Below are 26,484 nucleotides of genomic sequence, written 5' to 3'. Positions count from 1 at the left end.
CTATTAGGATAGATAAAATAATTTTTCAAAACACTTTCTCTTTTAATTGCATAAAAATTTTTTCATATTCGATGATTTTTTGAAAAAGTTTATTTTTAACTTTTTTGTTATAAAAGTAATATTTATGTGTCTTTATAGAATAGTTAAAATGTGTTTTAATTAAAATAGTTATATTTTCTTTTGACCTCAATCATTGCTTATCAGTAATTGAAACAAATTCTTTAATGTTTCAATCTACATTGTCTTCATTTTAATTTACTAGATTTTGTTAGATTTAACATTAATTATTAACATCCATATTTTCTTAACTCAAGATCTAATTTATATTTTAATGCTAATGATCATTAGATTAATATTATTACTCTCTTTGTTAAATAGCTTATTACAATTATTATTAGATTTATTAATTTTATGGATGTTAAATTTAGTTTTGGCCATTCGAAGATTGCTATTCAGGGATACCTTATTACTGTTGCTATTATCTACGATTCCTTCTTAAAGCAGAATAATACTGGTATTCTTATTCACTTATTTCTATCTTTTCTCTAACTTTTACTAATTTTGTTGTTGTAATTATTTTCATTATTCCTTGATTTCTGCTTTCTATATCAATCTTCAATATTTCCTCAATTTTCTTTTTATTAATGGAGAAATTAAAATTATCATCATCATGAAAAACTAAAATAAATTTTTACTTGTCTACAGAGATAACACTCACCAGTTTTTTTCATTAAATCTATGGCACATTCGTAACACAAACCTAGATATTTAAATACATTTTTTATTGTGTAAAATAATCGTAAAATAAAAATAACTAAAAATAAGAGTTGTTTTATTTTTTATATTTTAATATAAATACACAAAAATATTTTAATTTCAGAATTTTGAGGATCAATAAATAGAAAATTTAGATTTTATTTACCCAAAAAAAAATTAAAATTTGTATCAATAGATGTTAATATTTTAAAAGCCAAATATTCGCACAATTCTACTAAAAATTTGTTTCATAGATAAATTAATTTCTGCAAATATTGAATTTACCTCCATGGCCACATGGATTGAAAATAGAATCAGGGGTAGCATCAAAGCATACCAAACATGTAGAAACAGATTGTTATTAACTTTAAATTCTTGATGAATCCAAACCATTTTTTGTTTGCACCTAGCTTTCTTCATCAAACTGGATAACACATTCATTTTGACTGATCCCTTCTTTATTGTGCATCTCTTAATTATTTTTTCTATCTTAGAAATAGCTTTCATGTTCATCTTCTTCCTCTTTAATATGATCATGTGCACCATGAACAACAAAGGGAGCAGTCATATTTAGATCTTTTTGCCCTTTACCAATTGATATTGCATTCATATGATTATTAGGATTTGCCATACTGATTTATCTTCTTTGATTTTAATTTGGTTCATGCTAATCATCATCTTAATTATTATCAAAAGCATTTTATTAGAGCTAAATTTTTATTGAATTTTTTTCTTTTGGAGATATAAAATTAGGAATTTCATTAAACTTTTATTTAATAAGGGCCTTTTTATTCTTTTTTAAATTGTTTTCTCCTCTTAAATCCTTTTTGTCTTGACTTCCAGAACTTCCTTCTTTGAAAACATCTTCGAAATCATTCTCAGCAAATTATTTGTCTTATGTATTTAATCTAGAAGAATGTAGCATATCAGCCTATGTGTTGACATTACCTTGTGTATTAATAGTTACAGTTGCTGTAGCACTTCTATTTAAACCTTGATTCAAAAAAAAACATTAATATTATTATAATTCTAAATCAATTTGATTTAATTATTTTTGTACTTCTTTTCGAATAGCTTTTTCCTTTCATGCTTCTCTCGTCAGTTGCATTCTAAGGAGAGTTAACTTAAACCTACTAAGGTTTTTATTTTTTTGGTTTAGACTTTTATTTCTACTTAATTTCATTCTAGGCATCTTTTTTATTCATTAAGAACTTAAAATAAGTAGAAGAAACTTTTGAAACAAACTGAGGTAAATTCATCGTAGGAGCTACCTCTTTTTCTTCTAGCACTAATTTGGACTTATCTGAATTAAATATTTTAAGAATCTTTAGTAATTGTAATTTTCATTTTATTAAATAAAAATAGCTTGCTTAATTAAACTTAATAAAATTAATACAAAAATATAAAAACCTTTTTTTAATAAAAATGAATAAAAATATTATCAAAATTACATGCCATCCTCACTTTTTTAGGAGGAGCTCTTTAATCTCTGATATTGTTAGCTTAATTTTATTATTCGTTTACTTCTTATTAATGCTAATGCTCCAAATCTTCTTCTTCTTACTAATCTCCATACTCAAACATTATTAATCTCACGAAAGCTCTTTAATAAGTTAAATTAAATTTAATGTAAAATATGAATTAATTTAAAAAATACAAATAGAGAATAATATAAAAAAAAATTTTATTATAAATTACGAAATTTGGTGTCTAAGTAGTAAAAAGTATAAGATTTATCCACAAAATCCCCCAACAACTTGAAAAATAATTGGTACTAAACTCTTCTAAGTATTTTTTAGATTTAATTGATCTTCATACATTTGCTCTGTAGTTTTACCAATAGTATTATTTGCACGGTCTAAATCAGTTAAAACATCAGTGTAAGTTAAAACGGAATAGCTCGAATTAGCTGAAATAAATCCCATAATCAAGAAAAACCAAAATAGCCCTTGTACTTTTTTATTTATTTGACAATTAATTAGTTAGATAGATAAATCAAATAGAATAGTAATTTTTATTGGGGAAAAGGTCTACAAGCAAGAAAGATGAAATATCAGTGTAAATTTTATTAAAATATTTCTTTTATATAATTCGTTGATACTTTTTTTTCTTTCTTGAAAGTTGGCTTTTTTCATCGATGCAAATTGCCATTTAAAAGTTGTAGTTTTTTATGATTTAATAAAAATAAATTTAAATTACTTTCTATCAATTCAGTTTTTGCTCCTCCACAAAAATCGCATATTTTTACCACAAGTAATAGAAAAATAATCAAGGTAATACCAATTATGATGCAAAAAAATACCCAATAAATCCAAAATACTTCACTCCAACTCCAGTCAATATAATTTTCTAATTTCAAGCTAAAGAAAATTGCCTATGAGATGATGTAAACGCGAAAAATCCAGTAATTCTGTTTAGGGAAATTAATATTTGTTAGTTCAGTTTATTTAAAATTTTTGAGTAAAAAAACCATTGATAATTTTGTTAATAGTTTTTAATTCGTTTTGTTATTGTAAAGAACTTAATTCTTTGCTTAATAACTTAATAAATTAGTAAAAATGTATGAATGACATGTGATAAATAAAGGAAAGTATTTTGAAAAATAATTTTTTTGCATTACAATAATAAAATAGAATGAGTTAGATTGTTTTTCAGCTTGAATCAATTAATAACCATCACTTAGCTCTACTTCTGCATCAAAATCCTCCTTTTTGTAGGATCTACAAAGTAGATTAAAAACTACTCTCAAGAAATAATATCCAATTGCTGCAATCGAAGGCTATGAGAGGGAGCTAATATAACCTTAAAAATAGAGCAATATGCTTAATTTAAATAGAAACCCAACTATGCAGTCCAATATTTCTATTTTAATTTATCTCTTTATTCTCTATTTGCTATTTTAAGTTAAAAATTAGAGCATGAAAATCATAGAAATTGTAGTAGATTTATAGTAAAATGATTTTTTAATTTCAAAGTGAAGTAATGTAACTAAAATTACTATGCCTCAAAAGCGTTATCTATATGCTGAATAGATCTATAATACTTAATTTAATTCTAAAACTCCTATATATCGAATACCCATAGAAAACATAATACAACAATATATGAAAGATCTGCTGCTTAAATTAAGAGTACTAAAATTAGAAATATGTTAAAGTAAGCACTGTTCATGTTAATATTTTTAACTATATCGGAGCAATTTTTTGATAGTTTCTCTATTAGGTCTTTTTTCTATTACTGTTGTTAATTTTCTTAAGGAGCTTGTTCCTGGTTTACTTAAACTTATTCTTGAATCATTTTATCTATCTAATTTTTGCTATTTGGTTGATTTATTTATAAATTTACTAAGAAATTTAGAAAGTGAGTTTTCTACTTTCTGTTTATTATTTATTTAATATTTATATGGACCTTAAATTATATTTTTTTATTATTTTCAATTTATTTAATTTAAATTGATTTCTTTTTTAATTAATAGTTAATAACTCTTCTCTATGCTAACACCTTCAAAATGCTTTTTTTCTTAAAATTTTTAGATAGAACCTTAATTTGTATATGCGTTCATAGAATTATTTCTAGGATGTATTTACTTCTCCTCTCTATCACTACTATAAGCTTAGAATAATTTAAAATATTTATTTTATACATTTTTTAATTCTTCAATATATAATTTTTCCTTCATGACTATCTCAAAAAATAATAACCTTCATTCAATTTATTAAATTCAAAGATTACTACTTTATATATTGGTTAAGCTATGTTTTCATTTTTAAAATCTGCAAATTTTTTTGTTATTTGTTTTATTTACTTATTTTATATATGCAGCATCACTGACTGAACTCATTAAAAATCAACAAATTTTACGTCATAAGTGTTTACTTTATAAATTTATTCTTTCAAATTAAATATAAAATTAAAAACTTAATTTAATAGTAAGAGAAAGTATAATATCTGATTTCTGACTTTTTGAGATATTTTAGTAAAAAGAAATTGATTAAAAATATTTTTATTCAAGATTTTAATAAAAGATGATAATTAACAATATTAATTATTATCATTTTTTTATTTAATAATTTCTAAAAAGTCCAATGAAAAAATTTTAATAATTTAATAAATTTGTTTTATTTTAATTACCAGAATTAAAAGGTCTTCAATATAAAAGTATTTTTAATAAATATAATTTATAAAATTTATTTTATCTTAATTATCTAGGATTAAATAAGCTTTTATTTATTAGTATTTTTAATAAATGTAATTGACAAAATTTATTTTTACTTAATTAAATAGGATTAAACAACTTTATTGCAGATATTTTTAATAAACTTAATTTACATATATCAAAATGTATTAATGTAATTTCTTTTAGATAGAAAATTCATAAGGAATTCTAGAAATTAAAAATATGAACAATATCCAATCAATCAATATATTTCTAATCGATATCTTTAGATTTTGATAATACAAAAAATTTATTTTTAACTTAATTTCATTTAATTAATAGTATACAATACAATATTAATAAAGATATATTAAGACTGATATCAATTCCTTTAAATCAAACTTTTTTAAAGTCAAGCATGAATTTTATTAGGAGAAATAAGTTTAAAATTTTAGGTACTGCACTAATCTCTCCTTTCGCATTAGTTTATGGTGCAGGCTTTTATTATTTTCCAGAATTAAGACATAATTAAAGTTAAATGATTAAAGCTTTAATACGTACAGGTAGAGTAGCTATAGCAGGAGCAAGAATGGCAAATATATATATGAAAGTATGAATATCATCAAAATATTAAGTTAAAATAATTTTATTTATTTGCTAGGATGATAATCGAAGCATCGAGACAAAACACAATGAAGCCTCATTGATTTTAAAAGATGCTTTTGTAAAAAATGCTGGACTATACTTAAAATTTGCATAATTACTATCATCAGTAATTTTATCTTTTGCAAGAGAGATATGATAAAATATTTTTTTTCCATTTAATTATTTATAATTAAAAAGCTCGATGTTGTTGTACCAGAAGAATATAGAAGAAATTTTGAACCATTGTGTCATGAGTGTCCAGAAAATAGTTTTTAAAATGTAAAACATTCAATAGAAAGCTCATTAAGAAAACCAATAGATGAGGTATTTTCAGGTAAAAGCTAAAAATATATCGAATAGAAATATTCAATGTTATTTTATTTATAGAGTTTAATCCAAAGCCACTAAAATCGGCATCTATTGCTTAAGTTCATGAGGCCGTTTTAAAAGAAACAGGTGAGAGAGTTGCTGTTAAGGTGATGCATGACTGGTTGTAAGAATCTAGTAAAGGAGATTTAAAAGTAATAGGTCTATTTGTTGATATAGGAGAATTATTATTTCCAGAATTTAAATTCAAGTGGTTTTCAGAAGAATTAAGTATTTTTATTATATAAATAAAACATTTCTTTATATTTCAAATGAAAAGCTGGACATTTCTTTCTTATAATTATCCAATTGGTATATTGTAAATTCTAGTTAAACTGATTAATATTTTAATTAAAATAGATTAAATTCTACCTCAAGAATTAAACTTCTTGGATGAAGTTAAAAACAGTGAGAGAGCCAGATAAATATTGAAAGATAAACCTAACATTTATGTTCCTATAAACCACTTTGGCCTTTGCAATAGTAAAATAATTACTATGGAATTTATTGATGGATTCCCAATTATGGATGTGCCAACTCTGAAGAGAGAAAAATTTGACATGAAAAAAATTGCCTATACAATAAGTGATACATTTTCTTAAATGATATTTTAAAATGGATTTGTTCATAGCGATCCTCATTAAGGAAATCTTTTATTAAGGAAAGTAAAAGATCCTAAAAACCCTCACAAAACCATAGACCAAGTTGTTCTTTTGGATCATGGGTTATATAAAAATCTATCTCCATAGTTTAGATTGAGTTATAGCAAACTTTGGAAAGGTATAATAACTCAAAACGAAGAACTTATCTAAAAGTCTTCAATCGAGTTAGGTGTTAAAGAAGATTAATACCCTCTCTTTGCCTCTATGATTACTAGCAGAACATACGAAGATTTGATGGATGATAAAAAATCTGTAAAAGAGCGTTTAAGAAGTCCTTAAAACTAAGAAGAAAGAGATAAAATAGCAATAAATGCAGCCAAATACCATAGATAGATTATTTAAATATTACACCAAATGAACAGGTAAAGTTGAATCTATAAACAAGTTAAAAATAATTTTTATTTAAAAAGATCTCTGCTACTCTTATTAAAAACAACTGATTTCTTAAGGACTATAGACAACAAATTAGGAAGCCCAGTAAATACCTTTGAAATAACAGTAATTTATTGATTTTTAATCATAATAATTTAAAATAAAACATTTTTATGAATAACAGCTTGACTATTGCTTTAATGAAATAGAAAAATTCGAATTCAATAATTCTTTTTGGCTATTTTTACTCTTTAGATTTGAAAAAATAATGGCTAAGATTAAATTATTTATTTATAAATAATTATTACCTTAACCTTAATTAAATTGATACTTATTTTCATATATAAAATCACTGAAATAAAAATTTTTGTATATAGCAATTTAAAGATATTTTAATTTAATAAATATTTTAATCACTTACTTTTTGAAAAGCAATAACCAAATTATTTTATTTAGCTTATTTAAATATCCAATAATCATAAAATAAATAAATTAATTAATTTTAACAAAGTTAGTAATTAAATTAATACTCAAAATATCACTTATTCTTAATTCAAACTTTTTCAGAGTTTGAAAATTTAGTCAAATAAATATTATATTTAATTTACTCTTTGTTATGTAGGGAAATATTTTAAGATTATCTTTAAATTATAAAATAAGTAAGAAATTATTTATGTAATAAAACAAACAGACTATATTGAATAAATGAATTAATTATTAAAAAAAAAGAGAAACAAATTTTAGATTTGATTTCTAAATTTATAATCAACTACGATTCAAATTTTAAATCAGTTGTTTGATTTAGCTCTACCAAATATTATGAAGATGTCTTGTTTAAAATAAAAATTTTGTTGATAAAATAAAGAATTAATACCTCCATAAATGACCATATCTGTAAACCTTCTTAAAAAAAATAAGGTAAACAAAACAAATTACATAAACTAAAATATATATGTGTAAATTTTAAATTGTATTAGATTAAATAGATGGTTCTCGAAAAGTTATCAAAAATAACAGTGCTTTCTAGCAAAAAGTTTTGAAAGTAATAAAAATATTATTAGATCAAGTAAACAATATAATTAAATTAATTGTTTGGTAAATATAAATTTTAATTATTCCAAAGATATTTATTTGTCTTAAAAATTAGAATTTTTCAAAATTTAAAAAAGTCTTTCAATTTTTAAATAAGATGTTAAGTAGAGTTTTAAGGAGAGGATTTTGTTAAATGAAAGCTTAACAAAGTTCTCATGAAGATTTAAAATAAGCTATGATTAAAGCTTCTTTACTTCATGTTAATAAATTTGGTTGGAATTAAAAAGCTATTTAAGCTGGTTGTAATGATTTGAACTTAAGCAGCGCATCTCATGGGATTTTACAAAATGGAGCTTATGATTTAGTAGATTATATGATGAGAGAATGGAATAGAAAAACTTTAATTTAATTGCGTGAAACAGACTTAGAAGCTATGAAAGTTAGAGACAGAATTTATTTAGGTATTAAATTTAGATTAATGTAGTAAATTCCTTACATAAATACATGGAATGAAGCTATGGCTCTTGGTGTTTTACCAAAAAATGTTTCTACTACAACAAGTAATTTATGGAAAATAGCAGATGATATTTGGTTTTTATCAGGAGATAGATCTTATGATTACAATTATTATACTAAAAGAACTCTTTTATTGGGTGTTTATGCCTCTACAGAATTATTCATGCTTACTGACAAATCTAAAGATTTTTCAGAGACATGGAAATTCTTGGATAGAAGAATAGATGAAGTTCTTACAGCAGGATAGAGCATTCATAATATAAAAAATTTGGTGTTTGCTGCTGGAAAGGGTTTGCTTGATATGTCAACTATGCTTAAAGGATTTCCAGAAAAAGTAGAAAATGATATTACAGAAATTAAAAGATAGTTTAGTGAAAATAATTAAAATAATAACTAAAAATGAAATATTTGTAAGCTTACTTCATAATTTATTTTAATGTATATTTCATCTAAAATATTTTAAAGTAAAATAAATATTTGAATTTATTCTTAATAAAAATAATTATATCATTAGATTAAAAAAATATTAAATTAAAATCAATAAATTAGCTAAAATTTAATTAATTATTAGTTTTTAAAAGAGTTATCTCAATATTGTTAAACATAACTAGATATATATGAATAATTTTTTATTGGAATTAAAATAATAATTTATTTTTTTAAAAATTGCTATCAAATATAAAATATATATATTTGTTATTAAATTCCTAAATCTAATCTGAAATAATAAATTATTTTTTTAAAATAAAATATTTATTTAAAAATACTCATAAAGTATTAAAAACAAACAACAAAATTCATTACTGATTATTTTTTAATATTAATTTTTTATTCGAATTAAAATAATAATTTATTTTTTTAAAATTGCTATCAAATATAAAATATATATATTTGTTATTAAATTCCTAAATCTAATCTGAAAGAATAAATTATTGTTTAAAAATAAAATATTTATTTATTTAAAAATACTCATAAAGTATTAAAAACAAACAACAAAATTCATTACTGATTATTTTTTAATTTTTAGATGATTCAAAAATAATAATTCTGTTTTGGTTTTTTTTAAATGACTTAAAATAAATATTATTTACCCTTTTAACAATTGATCTTAAAAATAAAAAAAATCTAATTAAATAATTTCATTTAAGTTTATAATAATTAGTTAATGCTTTAAAAATTTAATTTTAATTTATACAACAAACAAAATTTGTTAAATAAATTAGTTAATTCTTTATAATCAAGAAGGATTTTCTAAAAGAGCAAATTTTGTTCTTATAGCATTAATGTAAGTGTCTACAATTTAATTATCTAAGCTAGATTCGACATTTAAATCAGAGATATTATTTCCTTATGCTCTTAATAACTTTTCTTTCCTAATAGCCTATTTTTCAAGCTTTTCAGCATGCAGTAAAAGTTACTGAGCTTTTTATTCTCTATTTAATGTGTTGTTTTGTATGATTCTTTGTACTTCTGATATTTATTTTGCATCTTTATTTATAACTTTTAACTCTTTTAGATAATCAATTTTTGAGGTTGCAAAAGTAGAATTTGTGTATGATTAATTCTAAAAAGGATTTTCTTTTTTCTAATGAGATTACATTTATGATATTTTTTTTTCTTTTGAGGTCATAGATGTTTTAAATTTCTACTAATATGGATTATCGTTTTCTAGATTATCAGCCCCCTACTTGTGACTTATATCTGATACATTTCTAAGTCTTCTCTCTTTTAGCTTACTTAAATAATCTTTTCCTAGCTTTCTAGGAGATATATCGCTTAAATTTTATGTCTTTGATTAAGAATTTTCTTATTCTATTGCCTCAGTTTTATTAGATGGAACTGATGTAGATTTGTCTCTCTTTTTTTCAACGAACCACTTATAGTTAGGCTTGTGCTTTAAACTTTCTACAAGCTAATTCATTTCTTACTGCTTTGAAAGATCAATCTTAGGTTTTTTAATGCTTGTTTTTGAATATTCTTGTATCCTTTCTAATAAATTAGGTCCTTTATTTTTTTCTAATTCTTCTGGGTGTTTGAGTATTTCTAAATACTGTTTTCTTTCTTCTTTAATCTTTTTATAAACTCCACTAATGTATGAAACTTTATAATCATTATTAGTTTTTATCTTTTGAGATTGAGACTTTTCAGACAAAGCTCTTAAATTTTCATAAAATCTTTTCTCATGTTCTTTTAATTCATCTGGGTTAATAGGTTTATGGAAATCTCTTATTTCTGCAAGCCTTTTTTTCTTCTCCTATAAATTTTCGATCTCTATTAATGAAGCTTTTTTTTAAAGCTTTTCATATAGAGGTAGCTCAGATTTTACTTTTTTAATCAATTCATTTTCCTATTTAAATTTTTCTTCACGTTCTAATGATTATATTTTTAGATGCTCTAATCTTTCTTAAATCTCTTTTCTCTTTATAGTTCCTCTTTATTTTTTTTCATTTTCCTCTTATTACTTTTTTTATTGCTCTTCAAGCAAAATCAACTCCTCCTCTTCTTAATATCTCTTCTACCTCTACTTTTCTCTTTCGTTTCTTTCCTTTATTTTTAATTTTAGAAACTCCATTTTTTCTTTCTTTTCTTCTTCAGTTAATTCCTTTACTTATTTTTTATTATTTCCTTAATCAAAATTGATCATAAAATATTATCGCCATCTATTATAAAATATTTTACTTAATTTTGGTGTTTCAATATCAGATATAATTCTATTTATATCCTGATCTACAAATTAAATTTTTTCCATTAAAACCTACTTAACCCTTAGCTATTCTTTCAATTTTTGCTTCTAGATATTATTTTCGATTTTCTCATTAGGATGAATGTAAATAGATTAAGATTAATCTAATATAATATCATTATGCTAATTTATAAATTTTATTTTATTTTCATAAATACCAAAAGAATTTATTTATTTATATATTTCTTTACATCTTTTCCAAAAGCTATAGAACTTTTATAGATTCGCCTACATACTGATTCTACTACATCTCCACAAATCTGCTTTGCTTACTAAAAACAAATATAATATGATATTCAAATAAAATACATAAGTGCTAAAAGATTTAGAATTAAATAACTTATTGCTTACTTTTTAGCTTTTCTAATTTTATATTTATTTGAGTGCTTCTTCAAAGTACAAATTCCTCAATTCTAATTCTTATTCCTAATTAATATTTATGAATATATTTTAATTTAAGTAAGATAATTGTAGAAGTAAATTACTGGCAACATTTCATCATCATATCTATACTAAATACTACTCCCTAAATCTTGGTTTTCACATTTTAAATTTGTTTATTGATTTATATCGCTCATAAGGTGTTAAATTGCAATGAAAATAAAAGTAGTTATTTTAATAATTATTTTGTGTTTAATATTTACCTAATTTTTTATTTCTTTATTCAAGTAACACAAATAAAAGAATCTACTTTAACAAAAGTTTACAAATATTAAAAAACAGTAATAAATTTTCATTTATAAACATATTAACAATTATTATTATCATTTATGTAATAATCTAAATGTCTTTTAATATTTATTTATTTTTTTGGAGTGTATAAAAATGTAAATAGTTTTTAAACGCCATATTTTTTTGTAATTAAAATCATAAAATGTTTATTTCAGAAATAAAACAAAGAGAAAATAAAAATTATTTGCTTGAGTTATTTCTTTATAGAATCATTTAGATATAAAAATATATTTATTTAAAACCAAAAGAAAATAAAAATATTTTGTTCAATTTTTTTTCCATAGAATCATTAGGGAATAAAAAATATACTTACTTTCCTTTTACTTTTTAATAAAAAAAGAACATTTTATTTTTTTTATTTCATTATTTAAAATTTAAAAAATTTTATTATTTACAAAATAATCTAAATTTCTTTTAATATTCATTTATTACTTGAGAACTCACAAAAAATATTAAAAGTTTTTAAATAAAATTTTATTCTTTAATTAATAAAAATTAAATTATTTGTTTAAAAAATAAAAGAATGAGAAAATAAAAATTATTTTTTTAATTATATTTAAGAATAAAAAATTTTCCTTTTATTTATTAATAAAAAAAGAATATTTTATTTCATTTTTTCTCTTTTCAGAAAGTTTTTAATAATTCGCACAAATACTTAACATATCCTTTTTCTTAAGTAATTTTGATATTTTTGATAAAATTATTCATTCTTTTAAAGAAATAAAATAAATTAATATTAAAGAAAATATTTTAAAAGAGATAGTCAAATCCTAATAATTCAGCAAACAAACGAGCAAAATAAAAAATGAGTTCTTGAGGAATCGAAACTCTAAATGAATAATTAGTTAATTGTATTAATATATTTAAATAAAAAAGTTTGAATTAAATAAAAAAAGAAAATTTATCTAAGATATTATATTAGTATTTATTAATAAAAATTTTGTTCAGAAATTAGTATATAAAAAAGTTTGTTTAAGTAGAAAAATGGATACATTTGGCGATTTTTTGACTAAAAACCCTGTTGTTATTGATAATGTAAACAAAAATATAGAATAATTTATCATATTTAAGATGAAAATAATATTCTATAATAAATTTAGGGTTCTGGCATTATTAGAGCTGGTATCGCAGGAGAAGATAAAGCTAAACTTTAATTTGATTCATAGTAATTATGATCAATTACAAATTCATTTAAAATTAGTCTTCAATTTTTAAGAGATTTTACAAAAATAAAAATAAAATATTTAAGACCTTAAGAATATTATTTTAAATTATAATAGCATTGGTAGACCCAAGTATAAAATGGTATTGCCAACTAACACTCAATCAGATTATTATTTAGGTAATATTAGTGATGAATAACGTGGGTTACTTAAATTGCAGTATCCAATCAACCATGGTATCATTTAAAATTGGAATGATATGGATCTTATATGGAAATACTGCTACTCTGAACTAAAAGTATCAGCAAAAGAGGTAGCTTTAAAATTCATTTAAATCCAATTTAAATTTTAAAATTTGTCCGTTTTCTGTGATAAATGAATTTATAATTTTTTAAACTAATCAAACTAGTATCCTGTTCTTCTCACTGAGCCTGCTATAAACCCAATCAATCATAAATTTAGAGTAGCTCAATAATTCTTCGAAAATTTTAATGCTCCTGCTTTATTTATTGCTGTTTAGGGTGTCCTTTCTTTGTAATTCTACACTCTTAAAAGCTTAAAAGATACTATTAAATAATTTTCTAAATAAATAGATTTGCAAGTGGAAAAACTACTGGTGTTGTAGTTGAAATAGGAGATGGTGTGAGTTAAATAGTTCCCGTTTTTGATGGTTATTCCCTTTAATATGCATAACAAAGAATAGATTTAGGTGGCCGCGATATAACTGAACACCTTAATTTGTTGCTCCGTCGTTCAGGCTACTTTTTCCATACCTCAGTAATCAATATAAATATTTTATTTTTATTGTATTTAATGATAAATTTTGCAATTAAACACTAGGCTGAGATGGAAATCATTAAAAAAATTAAAGAAAAGAAATGCTTCGTAAGTTTAGTTAGCTAAACTGATGATAAAATATTTGAAGAAAGAAAAATCACTGATTAAGTTAGTCTCCCTGATGGAAACTAAATTTCTCTTACTTTCGAAAAATCAAGAGCTGCTGAAATACTTTTCAACCCTTCCATAATTGGTTTAGAATATCCTTGTAAAAATTAATACTAAATAAAGAAATCATTAATTTAACTTTGTTAAAACAAGCAATTTCTGAACTACTCATCAGATCTATTTAAAAAGTTGATATTGATTTGAGAAACACTCTCTATTAGGAATTAGTTATTTCAGGTGGTTGCACAAAGCTTAAAGATTTCCCCAATAGATTTGTAAATGAAGTTAAAAAGAGTATTCCTAAAGCCCAAAAGGTAATTAAATATTAAATTTAAAAATAATTAAAATCTAGAAAAAGTAAATGAAAAACTTTCCAATTTTGCATCATTAAAAATGTTTTTAAATAATATAAATAATTTTTATTAAAACTTATATTTTTGAAAATAAAGCTTAGAGCTTATTCTCCAGAAAACAGAGAAGACTTGTGTTGGATTGGTGGTTCTATTTTAAGTAATTTAGCATCATTTAAGAATATGTGGATTACTAAAGCAGTAAGAAATATTAATAACTAATTTTTGATATGTAATTTTTATTTGATTTAAATAAAAAAGGAATACGAAGAGCAAGGAGAAAGAATTTTACTTAAAAAAAGTTTCTGATATAAACGAATAAAAAATAAACAAATAAATTATAATAAAAAAAATTATTGTAAACAATATTGTATGTGTGTATAATAAAATAATTAACTATTTTTAATTTTAAATATGTTTTATTTTTAAAACTGCTTTTAATACTACAATCGTTAAACAAAGAATAACTCAATTAATTAAATAATTAATTAGCTATCTAAAAATATAATAACTATAAGCAGACAAGCAATTTCGCCTTTTATTATTTAAAATTAAACTGCCAAAGTAGAATAAACAAAATATTTCTACTAAATTAATAAGAACTAAAAAAATATCATTTAATTAATTAATACAAATCTCTTTTTTGCAAAACAAGATATAAAAATGCTTCGCTCATCAAAGTAAATGAATATTCTAGGCTTCAGATTCACTCTTATGGCTTTAGCATTTATCTTCTTTATTTACTACGCATATGTGTTTCATTACTTATAAGAGTAGTATTACAAGAGGGTCAATTCTGTTTCTTTTAAGCTGATATTTTTTCATATTTCTTTCTTTTTAATGATGTGGTCGTTTATAAGATCTGTAATCACTGATCCTGGAAGAGTTCCTGTTTATTGGGGTCTATTTTTAGATGATCCTGAATCTAAAAAAAGAAGATATTGCTTAATTTGCCATGTATTTAAGCCAGAAAGGTATGTTTGTTCATTTTTTTAATTATCATGTTTAAGACGTTTCTATAAAATTTGATGTTTTATTTTTTAGAATCCGTTAATAATTGTTAAAACATATAATAAATTAAAATTAGATTTGTTTAAATTTTCAAATTTACTAATTTAATTTATTCAAATTATTTTCTAAGGTGTCATCACTGCAGTACATGTGTTAGATGTGTATTGAATATGGATCATCATTGCCCATGGATTAACAATTGTGTAGGCTTCAATAATAGAAAATTTTTTATGCTTATGTTGCTTTATATTTGCATCATAAGCTTATTCTGTTTTTTAACTATGGTGCAACCCTTAATTGAGCAAGTAATAGAAATTTATGTAAATGAAAGCAGCTTCTTTCAATCAAATTTTATAGTAAAGTTACTTAGTTTCGTCTGCCTTTGTGTTTTTTGTCCAGTTATTGGCCATTTCTTTTATTTCCATATTAAGCTTATGCTAAGCAATGTTACTACTATAGAATAGCTTGAAAAAATAAAAGAATAGCTAGATAATGGAAACTAAAAAGATAAACTATCTGTTTTAGACAACGTAGAGAGCAATTAAAATGTCTATGATCTTGGAAAAAGGAAAAATTTTTATTAAGTATTTGGCCAAAATCCTATTTTATGGCTGCTACCAGTTTTTGGGGAGTCTGGAAGACCTTATGGTGATGGTGTGGCTTGGAACAAGAATTCATTTTAGAAGCAAATTACATTAGAAACAAAAGATCTGCAGGCAAACCTAAAAGATTAGGGCGTATCTATTAAAAGTGATGAAAATAAATAATAAAACTAGCAATCCTATGAATAGAATTAAGATTAATTAAATTAAAATAACTAAAGTTTGAACAATTAATAATTAAATTAAAGTTTTATCAATTAATAAAGTAATAAAAGCTTTGTAAATTAATAAAACAATGCAAATTAAAGTAACAACCCATTAAATATAACATAAAATAACAATAACAGCTTCTTTTAAGAATACTAATCATCTCTGATTATTAATCTTTTGAATAATACTCAAAGCTAAACAAATGTTGGTAATTAAGTACACAGCAATTTACAAAACGTTAGTCCTAAATAAACTATTTATTAAATACAGAGTCGTTATTAAGTTCAAAATTGATTAAAAAAATAATTTTGTGTATAAAATTTTCATTTTTTTGTTTTCAAAAATATATTTTTCATTCAAATTTTTAGATTTTTATTTTCTTTCTAGATCTTCTTTTGATTTCAATGATTTTTTCAAGAGTTTAAAACTTAATTAAATTAAGTGTTTTAAATTTGAAAATAATTTAATAAAACTTATAATAGAGATGGCTTTTATCATCAATCAATCAATAAATCATTATTTTGTGATTTAATATTTATTTTTAGCTATCCTAAAACTCTAAAAATAAATATTAATTAGAAATTAAAAAATGTATCCATTTTATATAAAAAGGAATATTATTAAAAATGTTATATTTTTTACCATTAATCATATTAAAAAATTGATTTAATTAATTATTTGTTTATGGTTTTACTGTATTTGATTGAAACAAATTAAAATATTTAATAAAAGAAATTTTTAATTAATTTTACCAAATTTAATTAGAAGATTATTCATTCTTTTCAAATATTGAGCAGTTATATTAATTATATATTAAAACCTAAAATACTTCAATATATACAATATGATCGACTAAAATATTCTTTTCATTTTAAATTTTAAGGCTTATAAATTAATAGTGAAAAATGTAATTAATTTATTTTGCATTTTTAATAAATATTAAGGACGGACATATATGTAAAGAAAATCCAGCAGTATTTTAATCGAATATAAGTAAATTATTATTACTCAAGTATAATCTTCAATAAACTAAGATTATTGAGGTATAATACTTGTAAATAAGTATCTTATATTCTTCACTATCATAATTATTCATAATTTATTAAAAGAATATTTTAATAATCAAATATCAAAATAGTACTTTTAATAGCTAAAATTTTTGTTCTAGATGAAGTAAAAAAACTCCTCGGTATACAATGAACTCTAGCAAGGTAAAATAATAATCATAAACTTAAAAATATATGATTTATAATTTATTATTAAAAGACATTAAGCATCGAAAGATGATGCAAGCGATTTCAGAAAGAATTAAAAAGGTTGATGAAATTGATAAATAAAATGCATAAATGACTAAGAGAATACAGTAGTCAGAATCGTCAATAAACTTCCACAAAAACACCTAGGATTACATAAAATATTCAAATTTTTTAAAGTTATCACAAAAAAACAGGCTGAATAGCCATATTAGAATGAAAACCGCTAGCTTTTATGGGTCAAAAGAAGATTTTAGACCTGATACATCATATATTATGAAAAGAACAAAAACATAAGAGGATTTATTTGAATAAGAATAAGATGATCTTTTTGATTCTTGTTAAAACAACCAAATTATTCCTAGGTAAAATAATACAATTAACCCAATAGCTTAGCTAGCAAATAAAAATGTATATAATTATTCTAAATCAAAATAGACTTCTCAGCACACAATAGAACATGAACCATATATAGCTTAATCAATTTAGAGTAATTTAATGATTACAGTTTATCCTTTATAATTACACAATAATTTAATTTTATAATGATGAAATTGGAAATTTTTCTCATATCTTGATTACTGAAATCAAATTAAGATTAATAATAATTTTGAGTAAATATTTATCACAAAATTTTAACTTATTTAGTTTTTTTATTACTATGACTTATTTAAATTATTTCCATTTCTTTAATTATGTATTTTTTTAAATGTAAGCCTAATTCAACATCCCTCACTTAAAGACCTAAAAAGTGCTCGAACGATAGCATTTTACAAGGACATAGAAGTAAATAGGAGAACAGGATATTATTATAAAACTTAGAAGAATCTAAGTAAAAAATTTATCTCGATAGGCTTTCGGATGCAATATTTTTAGATAAAACTAATGAAAATACTCCCAAAGATAAAAAGGGTAACAGCTCTTCTGTTCAAAAAATTTTTGAAAAAAACAGGGAAATATAATAAACAGAATTTAATTTAGAAATATTAAAGGCAATGAATTAAGTTATTGTCAGAGGAAGAGTAAATATTGAAGGAGGTACTAAAAAGAAGTATTTTATTAAAACGCTTGAAAAAAATTATTTTTTGAAAATTCTAATCAGATATATGAGTGAAGCGTAGTAGTTATTTTTATTTGATGCTATTCTTGAAAAGGATCATGCAGATGTCTCAGGAGATTCAAAAAATTCTAAAAATGATAGCCTGGAAAGCATCGAAGAATATAGTCTTTCAAAAGAGAGTATTAAAAGTGACTTATTAAATAAATTTATTTCTGATATTGATATTGAGAATGAGAAGTTAATAATTAAGTCATTAGGTTTTTAAAATCAATAAAGACTCTCAATCTAAAGACCTCAGAGTCAAGAATCTAAACTAAATTTTCACTTCAAAAAAAACAGGAATGAAATTTGTTAAGAAGAAGCTCTTTAAAATTATCTGATAGGAAAATTCAAAAAGCTGACTACAAGTGGGTAGATTGATAGCTTTGATAATACTATTAAAAAAGATAACTCTCCAAACACTAAAAAAGTAAAAAATGAAGTTTCTGATGAAGTAAAAGAAAGCAATGGAGGAGAAGCTTCTAAAGCTAAATCATAAACTTCATCTTCTTCATTTACTAGTGCTATCTTAAAGAAATACTAATAAAGCGAAATTAACAGTGATGAAATAGCAAAATAAAATGAAGAAATATAAAAAAGCATTAACTTTTTTAAAAACTCTAAGATAAGCTAATATTTTAAATTAACAGAGCCTGACAAAAAATATTTTGGTTAAAAAACAATCATTGGTATTTCAAAGTTTTAGCAAAGTGCAGTCAATTTTAGAAATTCAGTGTAATCAGAAAAGCTAGAAACTCAGCCATCTCCTTAAAGAAGAAAATATTAATCTTATGATTTAAATTCTACACAACCTATTCATTCTTAGAAGGAAAAAAGAGAAAAGAGGAGTCCTGTCAAAATGTTAAAAAGCTCTTCATTTGCAAGAATAAATACTTAAGAATCCAAATAAGACGATTCAACTAAAAACATAGAAAGTAACACTATTATAGACTCATCTCAGCTAGATTAGCAAGATCAAATAACTAAAGTAAAAAGATCTTCTTCTGGAAGCTAAAAGGTTAAATTATTTATTATGCTTCAAAATAAATAGAAAATTAAAGCTAAATACTTTGACAAGGAATATAATGGAAATGAAAAAAATAAAATTAATAATTTGCTTGCTAAAAAAAATTTATCATCACAAGGCTAGTTGCTCTAAAATTTTTTAATTTCTAAGCAAATGCCAAACTAAATTAGTGGTGAAAAAAAATCTTAGTAAGCAACTATCACATAACTCGATAAGTAATAATAATAAAATAACTCTCCATAAAAAGGATAGTAGTAAACATAAAGCAACAGTGAAGCTATAAAAGGTATCTTGTAAGACAAACAAAAAGTAAAATAAGTATGATTAATAAAAATATAATATATAGTAAATATAAATATATAATTTGATTTTATTTAGTTGGCCTCTTCAAATGTATCAAAGAATTAAATTTATTAATTAATTAAAGAAATTTATTTTATTAATTTTTATATTTTTATCTTCTTAAATTTCAGTAAAAAATAAAAGAGTTAAAATTAAACTTAAATAATATCAAATAAAAAGTTAGAATTTGTAATATTTCCAATTTGATTAATTTATAATTATCAAATAAAATCACTAAGATTTTTTGTAAGATAATCAATTAAAATAACAATAAAGTAAAATTATATTCATTCTTTGCATTAATAAATTAGATTTAAGAACAAAATTAAGACTGATATTTTATTTTATTAGTAAGTATGACGAAATATGTTTTTAATGTAGATGGATTAATAAATTAAATTAGCATTCTATATATAATGGATATTTTCTCTTATTAATATTTGTAACAAATGATAAATTATAAAATAAACAAGAGGATAAAACTTTTAAAATACTCATCTTAAATTATAAAAATAAAAGAAATAATCTATTTATTAAAGAAAAAGATTTTTTTATATTTAAAATTTTTGATTTTCTATTTAATTTGAATTTTTAATGTAAAGTTTTTGTTAAAAATGCATTAAAATTTGTCTTTTTATTATAAAAAATGTTGTAGTTTAAAAAAATTCTAATACATTCAAAAATTATAAGGGGATTGATTGATAAATGAATAAATCAGAGAACAGATATAATGGCTGATTGATAATTAATATAGTAAATGAATGATACATGAAATAGATAAGAATATAAAGTCAATGGTTTCTATTTTCATTTATAATTGAATGAAAAAATACAAATAAATTCTTTATTTAATTGAGTTTTATGCAAAAAATTTGATTTAGATTACATAAGGATGCTAATCTTTTTTATTAAATAAAAGAATTCATCAACTGAAATTTTAATCATCAAACAAGCAAAAAAGAATTTTGATCTGAAAACTCAAAGACCTAATTATAGAGCCTCATAAAGGATTAAATAGTTAAACGTAAAATAAAAAATACAGAATGTCTGATAGTATGTCGACTATGCCATTACTTGAGAAGAATCGTTAGAGTTCTTCAGAGAATATTCCTTCAATAAACTACACAAAAGGTGATATTGAGAATCAGCAATTAAAGTAAAGTGTTGAATCAATTGCAGAAAGTAACATCTCTTCTTTGACTAAAAGTAAGGTATTGAACTACGAAAACCCAATTGAAAGATACAATAAAGTGATAAATGAATACAATAATGAAATAAATTAAATTGATGGAATTACTTTGCAGAAACTGAAAGATTCATTCTTAGTTGGATGGTTTAATAAAATCTTTACAAAACCTTCTTCAAGATGGATTATTGCTATATTTTTCTTGGTTGCAAGTGGACTAAATGTATTGCTTTTCTTATTGTTTTTAGTTACTTTTTGTATCTATTTATCAAATTACAGTATCCATTCTAAAAATGAATCTAAAATTCCTGATCCTTTTTTGAAAATGATTTATTGTGAAGAAATGTGTGAATAATTGAATGTGAGCTGGTACTATTTTAAACTAAATGTCGAAGGTAATTTCTAATTTATAATTTTAATTTAGACTGAATTAAACACTTTTAATATATTTATTCTTAATTGTTTTTATCTTGAAAATAATTTTGACAAAAAAAAACATTATATTAATATTATTTTTAAATATGCTACATAGAAATGAATAACTTCTCATTTAATTTTGATACTATGAAATATATTAAGGATAGAATTAAAGATTCTATTGTAGAATTTATGGTATATGATATTAGATTTTACGAAAATTATACTTCTTTCCTTAAAGTAAAAGGAAGGTTCATAAGATGGATGTTCGTTGCATTACTTTTAATAGGCATAAATGCAGCAATAGTAGTGCTTTTATACGACATCGTTATTGACAAAAATCTTTGATTATACTTAAGCTTATCAAATTTTAATCTTATATATTATTTATCTTTCCTGTTTAATAAATTAATTTAACTAAATTCACATATGATATACACAAATTTTACTTTTAATGAGCAAAAAATTTACTCTTATCTTATTTATCTATCAATACACCTAAAATATAAATAAACTTTGACTAAATTTCATACTTCAAAAAAGAATGTTTTACAATAAAAAAGCGTTTTTTCTTTCTTTTTGCTTAAGAATAATTAAAATTATTAATACCAATTAGTTTTTCTACTATTCTTAGTCAGTAATTGTATGAAAAATAATTAGCGGTGATAAATTTTATAATTAATTTCGCAAAGTAAATATTCTTTTTATTTTCAAGGCACAGTCAAAAAAAATCAAACAAATGGATAAAATAAATCCTGAAAAGATTTTAAGCGAAGAAGAAAAAAAAGCTTGCAAAGAATCATTTGATGCGTATGATAAATTAGGATATGGAACTTTAGAAGTAGAAGAACTTTAAAAAGTATTAGAAGGTAATGCTAATTGATTAAACTAAAAATCTGTAAAAAATTTCTATTTATTAATTACAATTTTTAAAAATGTTAAAATGTAATGATGATATTTTATATATATAGAACTAGGTGAAAAACCTACTAAGGAGGAATTATACAAAATGATAAGTGAAGTAGATAAAACTAATAAAGGATATATAGGTATTGAAAAAAGTATTTATATAAAGTTTAATAAATTTATGATAATAGAATTCAATGACTTTATGAGAGCAATAGCATATTATAAAATGCTTGAAAAAGAATCAGAAAACGATGATACATGTAAAATTTAATTGTTTTAAATATAGTTATCATTAGTGTTATTCTAAAAAATTAATAACAGTGGAAGCTTTTGTTGCAATGGGAGGTTCAGTTGACAAATCAGGAAACGTTGATACTGCTAAATTGATATAAATTGTAAGAGATGAATTTAATATGACTATAGATATCGAAAGATTAATACATGAAATAGATCATGATAAGAGTGGTAAAATATCTTTTGATGAATTTAAAGCTTTACTCTCTAAATGAAGGGGAATAGATAATTTCAATTCTTTGGATTTTTTTTTGTATAGTTATGCTGGTAGTTAACTAGAAATATTATTTTAAGAAATGTAACTAATGGGCAGATTAAAACATAAAAATTTAATAAGTTATAATTAAAGTAGAATTATGAAATATATTAGTTAAAATTTATAGTTTAGTTATTTATATTTTTATTATCTGATTTTTAAGAGTTGATAAATTATATTTTATTTATTTATACACTTATTTTTTATTCATTTTTACAGAAATGCTACTTTTAAATACAATTTTGTAATTTATCATTTATCTTTGAAGTCATATTCAGTACTTCAATTGCTTTAATTTTTAAAATAAACTTTGAGTGTTCTTTCATCATGAGTGGGAGGTATAACTATGATGAATGTATCTATATTTTTAAGTGGTATATTTTCATTCTTTAAATGAAGAGAAATATGATATTTTATTAATATGATTTTTATATATAAGATGGCAGCTGGCAAGAAATATTTAGAGAAATATAATTAATGGATAGATTAAAGCACACAAATTTAATAAATTAGAATTAAAGTAGAATTATGAAATATATTATTAGTTAAAATATTTAGTTTAGTTATATATTTTATATTTTTTATTATCTGATTTTTGAAGAGTTGATTAATTATTATTTATTTATTTATTAATTCATATTCATTTATGATTACAGAAATGATTCTTGTTTAATACAATTTTATATTTCTGTTATTTGATTGAAGTCATATTTAGTTTTTTAATAGTTTTTTGATTGAATGCAGTTTTACTTACGTAAATAAAATTATTTAAGTGTTTTTGATCATGAATATGAAGCATAACTGTGATGAGTTTAGCTATAATATTAAGAATTACTGTCATCATTATCATTGTAATAATTTTCATCACGTTGTGTATAAGTTGTTTTATTTTAGTATATTTATTGGCTATTCTAGATTTATGATGAGGATTTAACTGATTTTAATTGCTTCTTACTGTAATAATTTTATATTTATTGCTAAATGATCTCCAAAACAGTTTCTTCCATATCTTAATCCAAGTCATAAGCCTTAGAAAAATTTTTTGCTAAAGTTACTGGATTATCTCCTTCGCAGATACCTATTCTACCATTTCTTTTTTAAATTTAAAAATTAAAATTTGTTTTCAGAAGTAATTATTTTTTACTTGCCAGGTCTAACATTTATGTCTAGTACAATAAAAGGTTTATATTTGGCTTCATTTCTCCCAAGCATTTCAGGAGGATTAAATTTTTATTTTTACTTTTACTCATAGCCTTCCCCAGCAGGTTTGCTATTTAATTAATATATTTATTAGCTTTCAAAAATATACAATTAAGATAAAGAAATTACAATTCCAGTTTTTGCTAGTGTTCAACATGCTTTTAATGTCCCAAACGAAGTCTTCCTACTGTTCTATCAAATCCATTAGGACTTTTACTTCTGTTGTTAGGAGAGTAAGTAGTTAACTATGGTTAGAATGTACATTATCTGAGCTATTCTTGCTCTTTTTATTCTTCTAATTATTTTCTTCTCTATTCAACTTCATTTTTATCTGGTAAAATGCTTCTCTAAGAATATAATCTTTCAAAGACTCTATCAGTATTTTCTGTGTCAAATGATTTTTATGACTAAGAGCGGTTAGGAGACTTAGAGTGTGCTCTGCTAGCATTAATACTATTATGATTTGTTTATGGGTGAAAAGTGCACTACTTTAACTCCTTGAAAATTATAAAAAATAAATAAATACATTTTGTTTCTAATTATTTTTGTAAATATACATTTTATTTTATAATTTCTTATTGCTGTTTTATTTTATTGTTTTTTATTTCATTTTTTTAGTGTAGGAGAACTATTCTGTCTGGTGTTGGAGATCTGCTTGTTCCTTTCTATTTGTTTTCACCGTCTTTTATAGAATGAAAAAAAATAAATAATTTTTTATTTATATTTGAATAATTTTACCTTTACTAAATAATAAATGGTCTAATTATAGCTTAGACCTGTTTAACTCGTCTAAAATTTTAGATTTTTCATTTATTTGAGGCTTATAAGAATACTATGTAGAGTTTAGCAATTCTTAGTGAGCTTTTTCTCTCATTTATCCTAATTAGACTTTTGAAACTCTTGTCATAATCAACTTACGATATTTGTGGATAAATTATTTAGTACTCCAAGGCATGTACTATTGACCCTGAATCTCTTTTATAAACTTCTATTTTTTGTCGTTTGTATTAGGGAACTACTTTAAAATGTAGTGGGTAAATAATGTTTCTTGTTAGTCTACTTTTAGCTATGCTGGGTCAAACAACAATCTTAAAATAGCAAATACAAAATCTGCTTAAACATATTATCCATCTTTTTCATAGTTGCTAAGTATCATCCAAATTTATTCGTGAAATTCCATCTATATTTTCATTAAATTTAAATTTAAAAAATTTTTAAATTGCTATTCTTAAAATAAGCTAAACTATAAATTATATTCTTTAAATGATACAAAATAAATAAAATAAACAAATAAGTTAAATATATTACTTCTTCATCTCTTCTGCTAACAATATGGCTTTCCTGACTGTAAAATATTTCTTAATTCATCACTTAATAATTTATAATAATGCTTTTAAAAAATTCAAATTTTGTTTACTTAAATATTACATTCTGATTATTCATTATATTAAATTGCATCAAATACTTCAAATACTGTCAAAAGTCTGCCTATTTGCTCAAAACTTAGCTTTTTCGTTTCCTGCATATCCAATTTTTATATCTCAAGAGCTAATTTCTCTTCAAGCTATTTACATAGAATCCTGTATGAATTTTGGCTCAATTTTTTGGTTTAAGAGAGATCATTAATATGTTTCATTTCCTATTATTTAATTAAATTATAAATAAATGTAAAAAATTTAGAAAATTATTTTACATTTTCTTCCCTTAATCGTTTTATTTCATCTCTTTCATATGTTCTGTTGTAAAATTTATTCTAATTAAAAATGTTTGTTAAATATATTTTTAATTGAATGATATTCTAATTACTGAAAAAGGAGAAGTTTCGCGAGTTTTAGTAGGAGTTATAGACGTTTTTCTACTCATATTAATAGGAGATTAATTGCTTGACTTAGAAAGCTTATAGCTTTCATTTTCCTTTTTACTTGAAACTTTACTTGTATTAGCAAACAAATACTTATCAATCTAACTCATTACTTACTATTAATAATAATTACTGATTTTTTTAATTAATATATTGTTTAAATTAAATTAAATTAATATTTGCAAATCATAATTATTACTCTTAAAATTTACATTAATGTTAAAATCCTAATTACATATGCCTTTTTTTAAATTAAAAGCATGAAAAAAAAAATACAAATATCTATATTGTAGATAATTTCTTCTATTTTAAACCATCAATTAATTATATCTTAAATTTTGATCAATCAGTATTTCTCTGAAATAGATTTTAATCTTTC

General features: G+C 22.3%; 10 protein-coding genes across 10 annotated transcripts; 7 read left to right on the top strand and 3 right to left on the bottom strand. All coding sequences in view use genetic code 6, as the record gives it.

Annotated features, from left to right (window-relative positions):
• Positions 1–229: 229 nt before the first annotated feature.
• Positions 230–4,212, bottom strand: TTHERM_01020710 (zinc finger, C3HC4 type (RING finger) protein; the record flags this gene model as incomplete). Its single annotated transcript, XM_001025548.2, has 9 exons — positions 3,755–4,212; positions 3,377–3,650; positions 2,956–3,166; positions 2,455–2,710; positions 2,208–2,359; positions 1,817–2,059; positions 1,042–1,749; positions 696–760; positions 230–634 (listed from the first exon to the last, which is right to left on the bottom strand). Exons 1-9 carry the CDS (start codon positions 4,051–4,053, stop codon positions 230–232), a joined length of 2,613 nt encoding a protein of 870 aa, XP_001025548.2. The 5' UTR covers positions 4,054–4,212.
• A 1,055-nt stretch (positions 4,213–5,267) lies between these two features.
• TTHERM_01020700 (ABC1 family protein) lies at positions 5,268–7,340 on the top strand. The gene is made up of 7 exons (XM_001025547.3): positions 5,268–5,522; positions 5,574–5,684; positions 5,756–5,891; positions 5,945–6,154; positions 6,284–6,947; positions 6,996–7,083; positions 7,142–7,340. The coding sequence occupies exons 1-7, from the start codon at positions 5,331–5,333 to the stop codon at positions 7,283–7,285; spliced, it is 1,545 nt and encodes a 514-aa protein (XP_001025547.2). The 5' UTR covers positions 5,268–5,330; the 3' UTR covers positions 7,286–7,340.
• Positions 7,341–8,146: 806 nt separating this feature from the next.
• Positions 8,147–8,908, top strand: TTHERM_001020699 (rpsU-divergently transcribed protein; the record flags this gene model as incomplete). The annotated part of the gene is made up of 1 exon (XM_012800459.1): positions 8,147–8,908. One exon carries the CDS (start codon positions 8,147–8,149, stop codon positions 8,906–8,908), a length of 762 nt encoding a protein of 253 aa, XP_012655913.1.
• Positions 8,909–9,742: 834 nt separating this feature from the next.
• TTHERM_01020690 (hypothetical protein) lies at positions 9,743–11,826 on the bottom strand (the record flags this gene model as incomplete). Its single annotated transcript, XM_001025546.2, has 5 exons — positions 9,743–11,130; positions 11,185–11,371; positions 11,440–11,520; positions 11,600–11,674; positions 11,734–11,826. The coding sequence occupies 5 exons, from the start codon at positions 11,824–11,826 to the stop codon at positions 9,743–9,745; spliced, it is 1,824 nt and encodes a 607-aa protein (XP_001025546.2).
• A 1,138-nt stretch (positions 11,827–12,964) lies between these two features.
• TTHERM_01020680 (beta-centractin-like protein) lies at positions 12,965–14,747 on the top strand (the record flags this gene model as incomplete). Its single annotated transcript, XM_001025545.2, has 9 exons — positions 12,965–13,015; positions 13,081–13,145; positions 13,261–13,456; positions 13,553–13,677; positions 13,737–13,920; positions 13,984–14,188; positions 14,242–14,402; positions 14,538–14,639; positions 14,700–14,747. The coding sequence occupies 9 exons, from the start codon at positions 12,965–12,967 to the stop codon at positions 14,745–14,747; spliced, it is 1,137 nt and encodes a 378-aa protein (XP_001025545.2).
• Positions 14,748–15,883: 1,136 nt separating this feature from the next.
• Positions 15,884–16,555, top strand: TTHERM_01020670 (DHHC zinc finger protein; the record flags this gene model as incomplete). Its single annotated transcript, XM_001025544.2, has 1 exon — positions 15,884–16,555. One exon carries the CDS (start codon positions 15,884–15,886, stop codon positions 16,553–16,555), a length of 672 nt encoding a protein of 223 aa, XP_001025544.2.
• Positions 16,556–17,384: 829 nt separating this feature from the next.
• Positions 17,385–19,964, top strand: TTHERM_01020660 (hypothetical protein; the record flags this gene model as incomplete). The annotated part of the gene is made up of 4 exons (XM_001025543.2): positions 17,385–17,472; positions 17,528–17,879; positions 17,953–18,004; positions 18,231–19,964. Exons 1-4 carry the CDS (start codon positions 17,430–17,432, stop codon positions 19,962–19,964), a joined length of 2,181 nt encoding a protein of 726 aa, XP_001025543.2. The 5' UTR covers positions 17,385–17,429.
• Positions 19,965–21,025: 1,061 nt separating this feature from the next.
• TTHERM_01020650 (transmembrane protein, putative) lies at positions 21,026–21,933 on the top strand (the record flags this gene model as incomplete). The annotated part of the gene is made up of 2 exons (XM_001025542.3): positions 21,026–21,563; positions 21,701–21,933. 2 exons carry the CDS (start codon positions 21,026–21,028, stop codon positions 21,931–21,933), a joined length of 771 nt encoding a protein of 256 aa, XP_001025542.1.
• A 391-nt stretch (positions 21,934–22,324) lies between these two features.
• TTHERM_01020640 (dynein 18 kDa light chain) lies at positions 22,325–23,003 on the top strand (the record flags this gene model as incomplete). The annotated part of the gene is made up of 4 exons (XM_001025541.1): positions 22,325–22,454; positions 22,557–22,634; positions 22,683–22,754; positions 22,816–23,003. The coding sequence occupies 4 exons, from the start codon at positions 22,325–22,327 to the stop codon at positions 23,001–23,003; spliced, it is 468 nt and encodes a 155-aa protein (XP_001025541.1).
• Positions 23,004–23,826: 823 nt separating this feature from the next.
• Positions 23,827–26,251, bottom strand: TTHERM_01020630 (hypothetical protein; the record flags this gene model as incomplete). The annotated part of the gene is made up of 9 exons (XM_001025540.2): positions 26,051–26,251; positions 25,938–25,997; positions 25,673–25,883; positions 25,553–25,614; positions 24,983–25,424; positions 24,802–24,926; positions 24,374–24,741; positions 24,189–24,314; positions 23,827–24,136 (listed from the first exon to the last, which is right to left on the bottom strand). Exons 1-9 carry the CDS (start codon positions 26,213–26,215, stop codon positions 23,827–23,829), a joined length of 1,869 nt encoding a protein of 622 aa, XP_001025540.2. The 5' UTR covers positions 26,216–26,251.
• Positions 26,252–26,484: the final 233 nt, after the last annotated feature.

The sequence above is a fragment of the Tetrahymena thermophila genome, assembly GCF_000189635.1.
Source record: "Tetrahymena thermophila SB210 genomic scaffold scf_8254194, whole genome shotgun sequence".
Lineage (NCBI taxonomy): Eukaryota > Ciliophora > Oligohymenophorea > Hymenostomatida > Tetrahymenidae > Tetrahymena > Tetrahymena thermophila.
The sequence above is the reverse complement of the archived record's forward strand: the minus strand, read 5'-3'. Positions and strand labels throughout refer to the sequence as shown.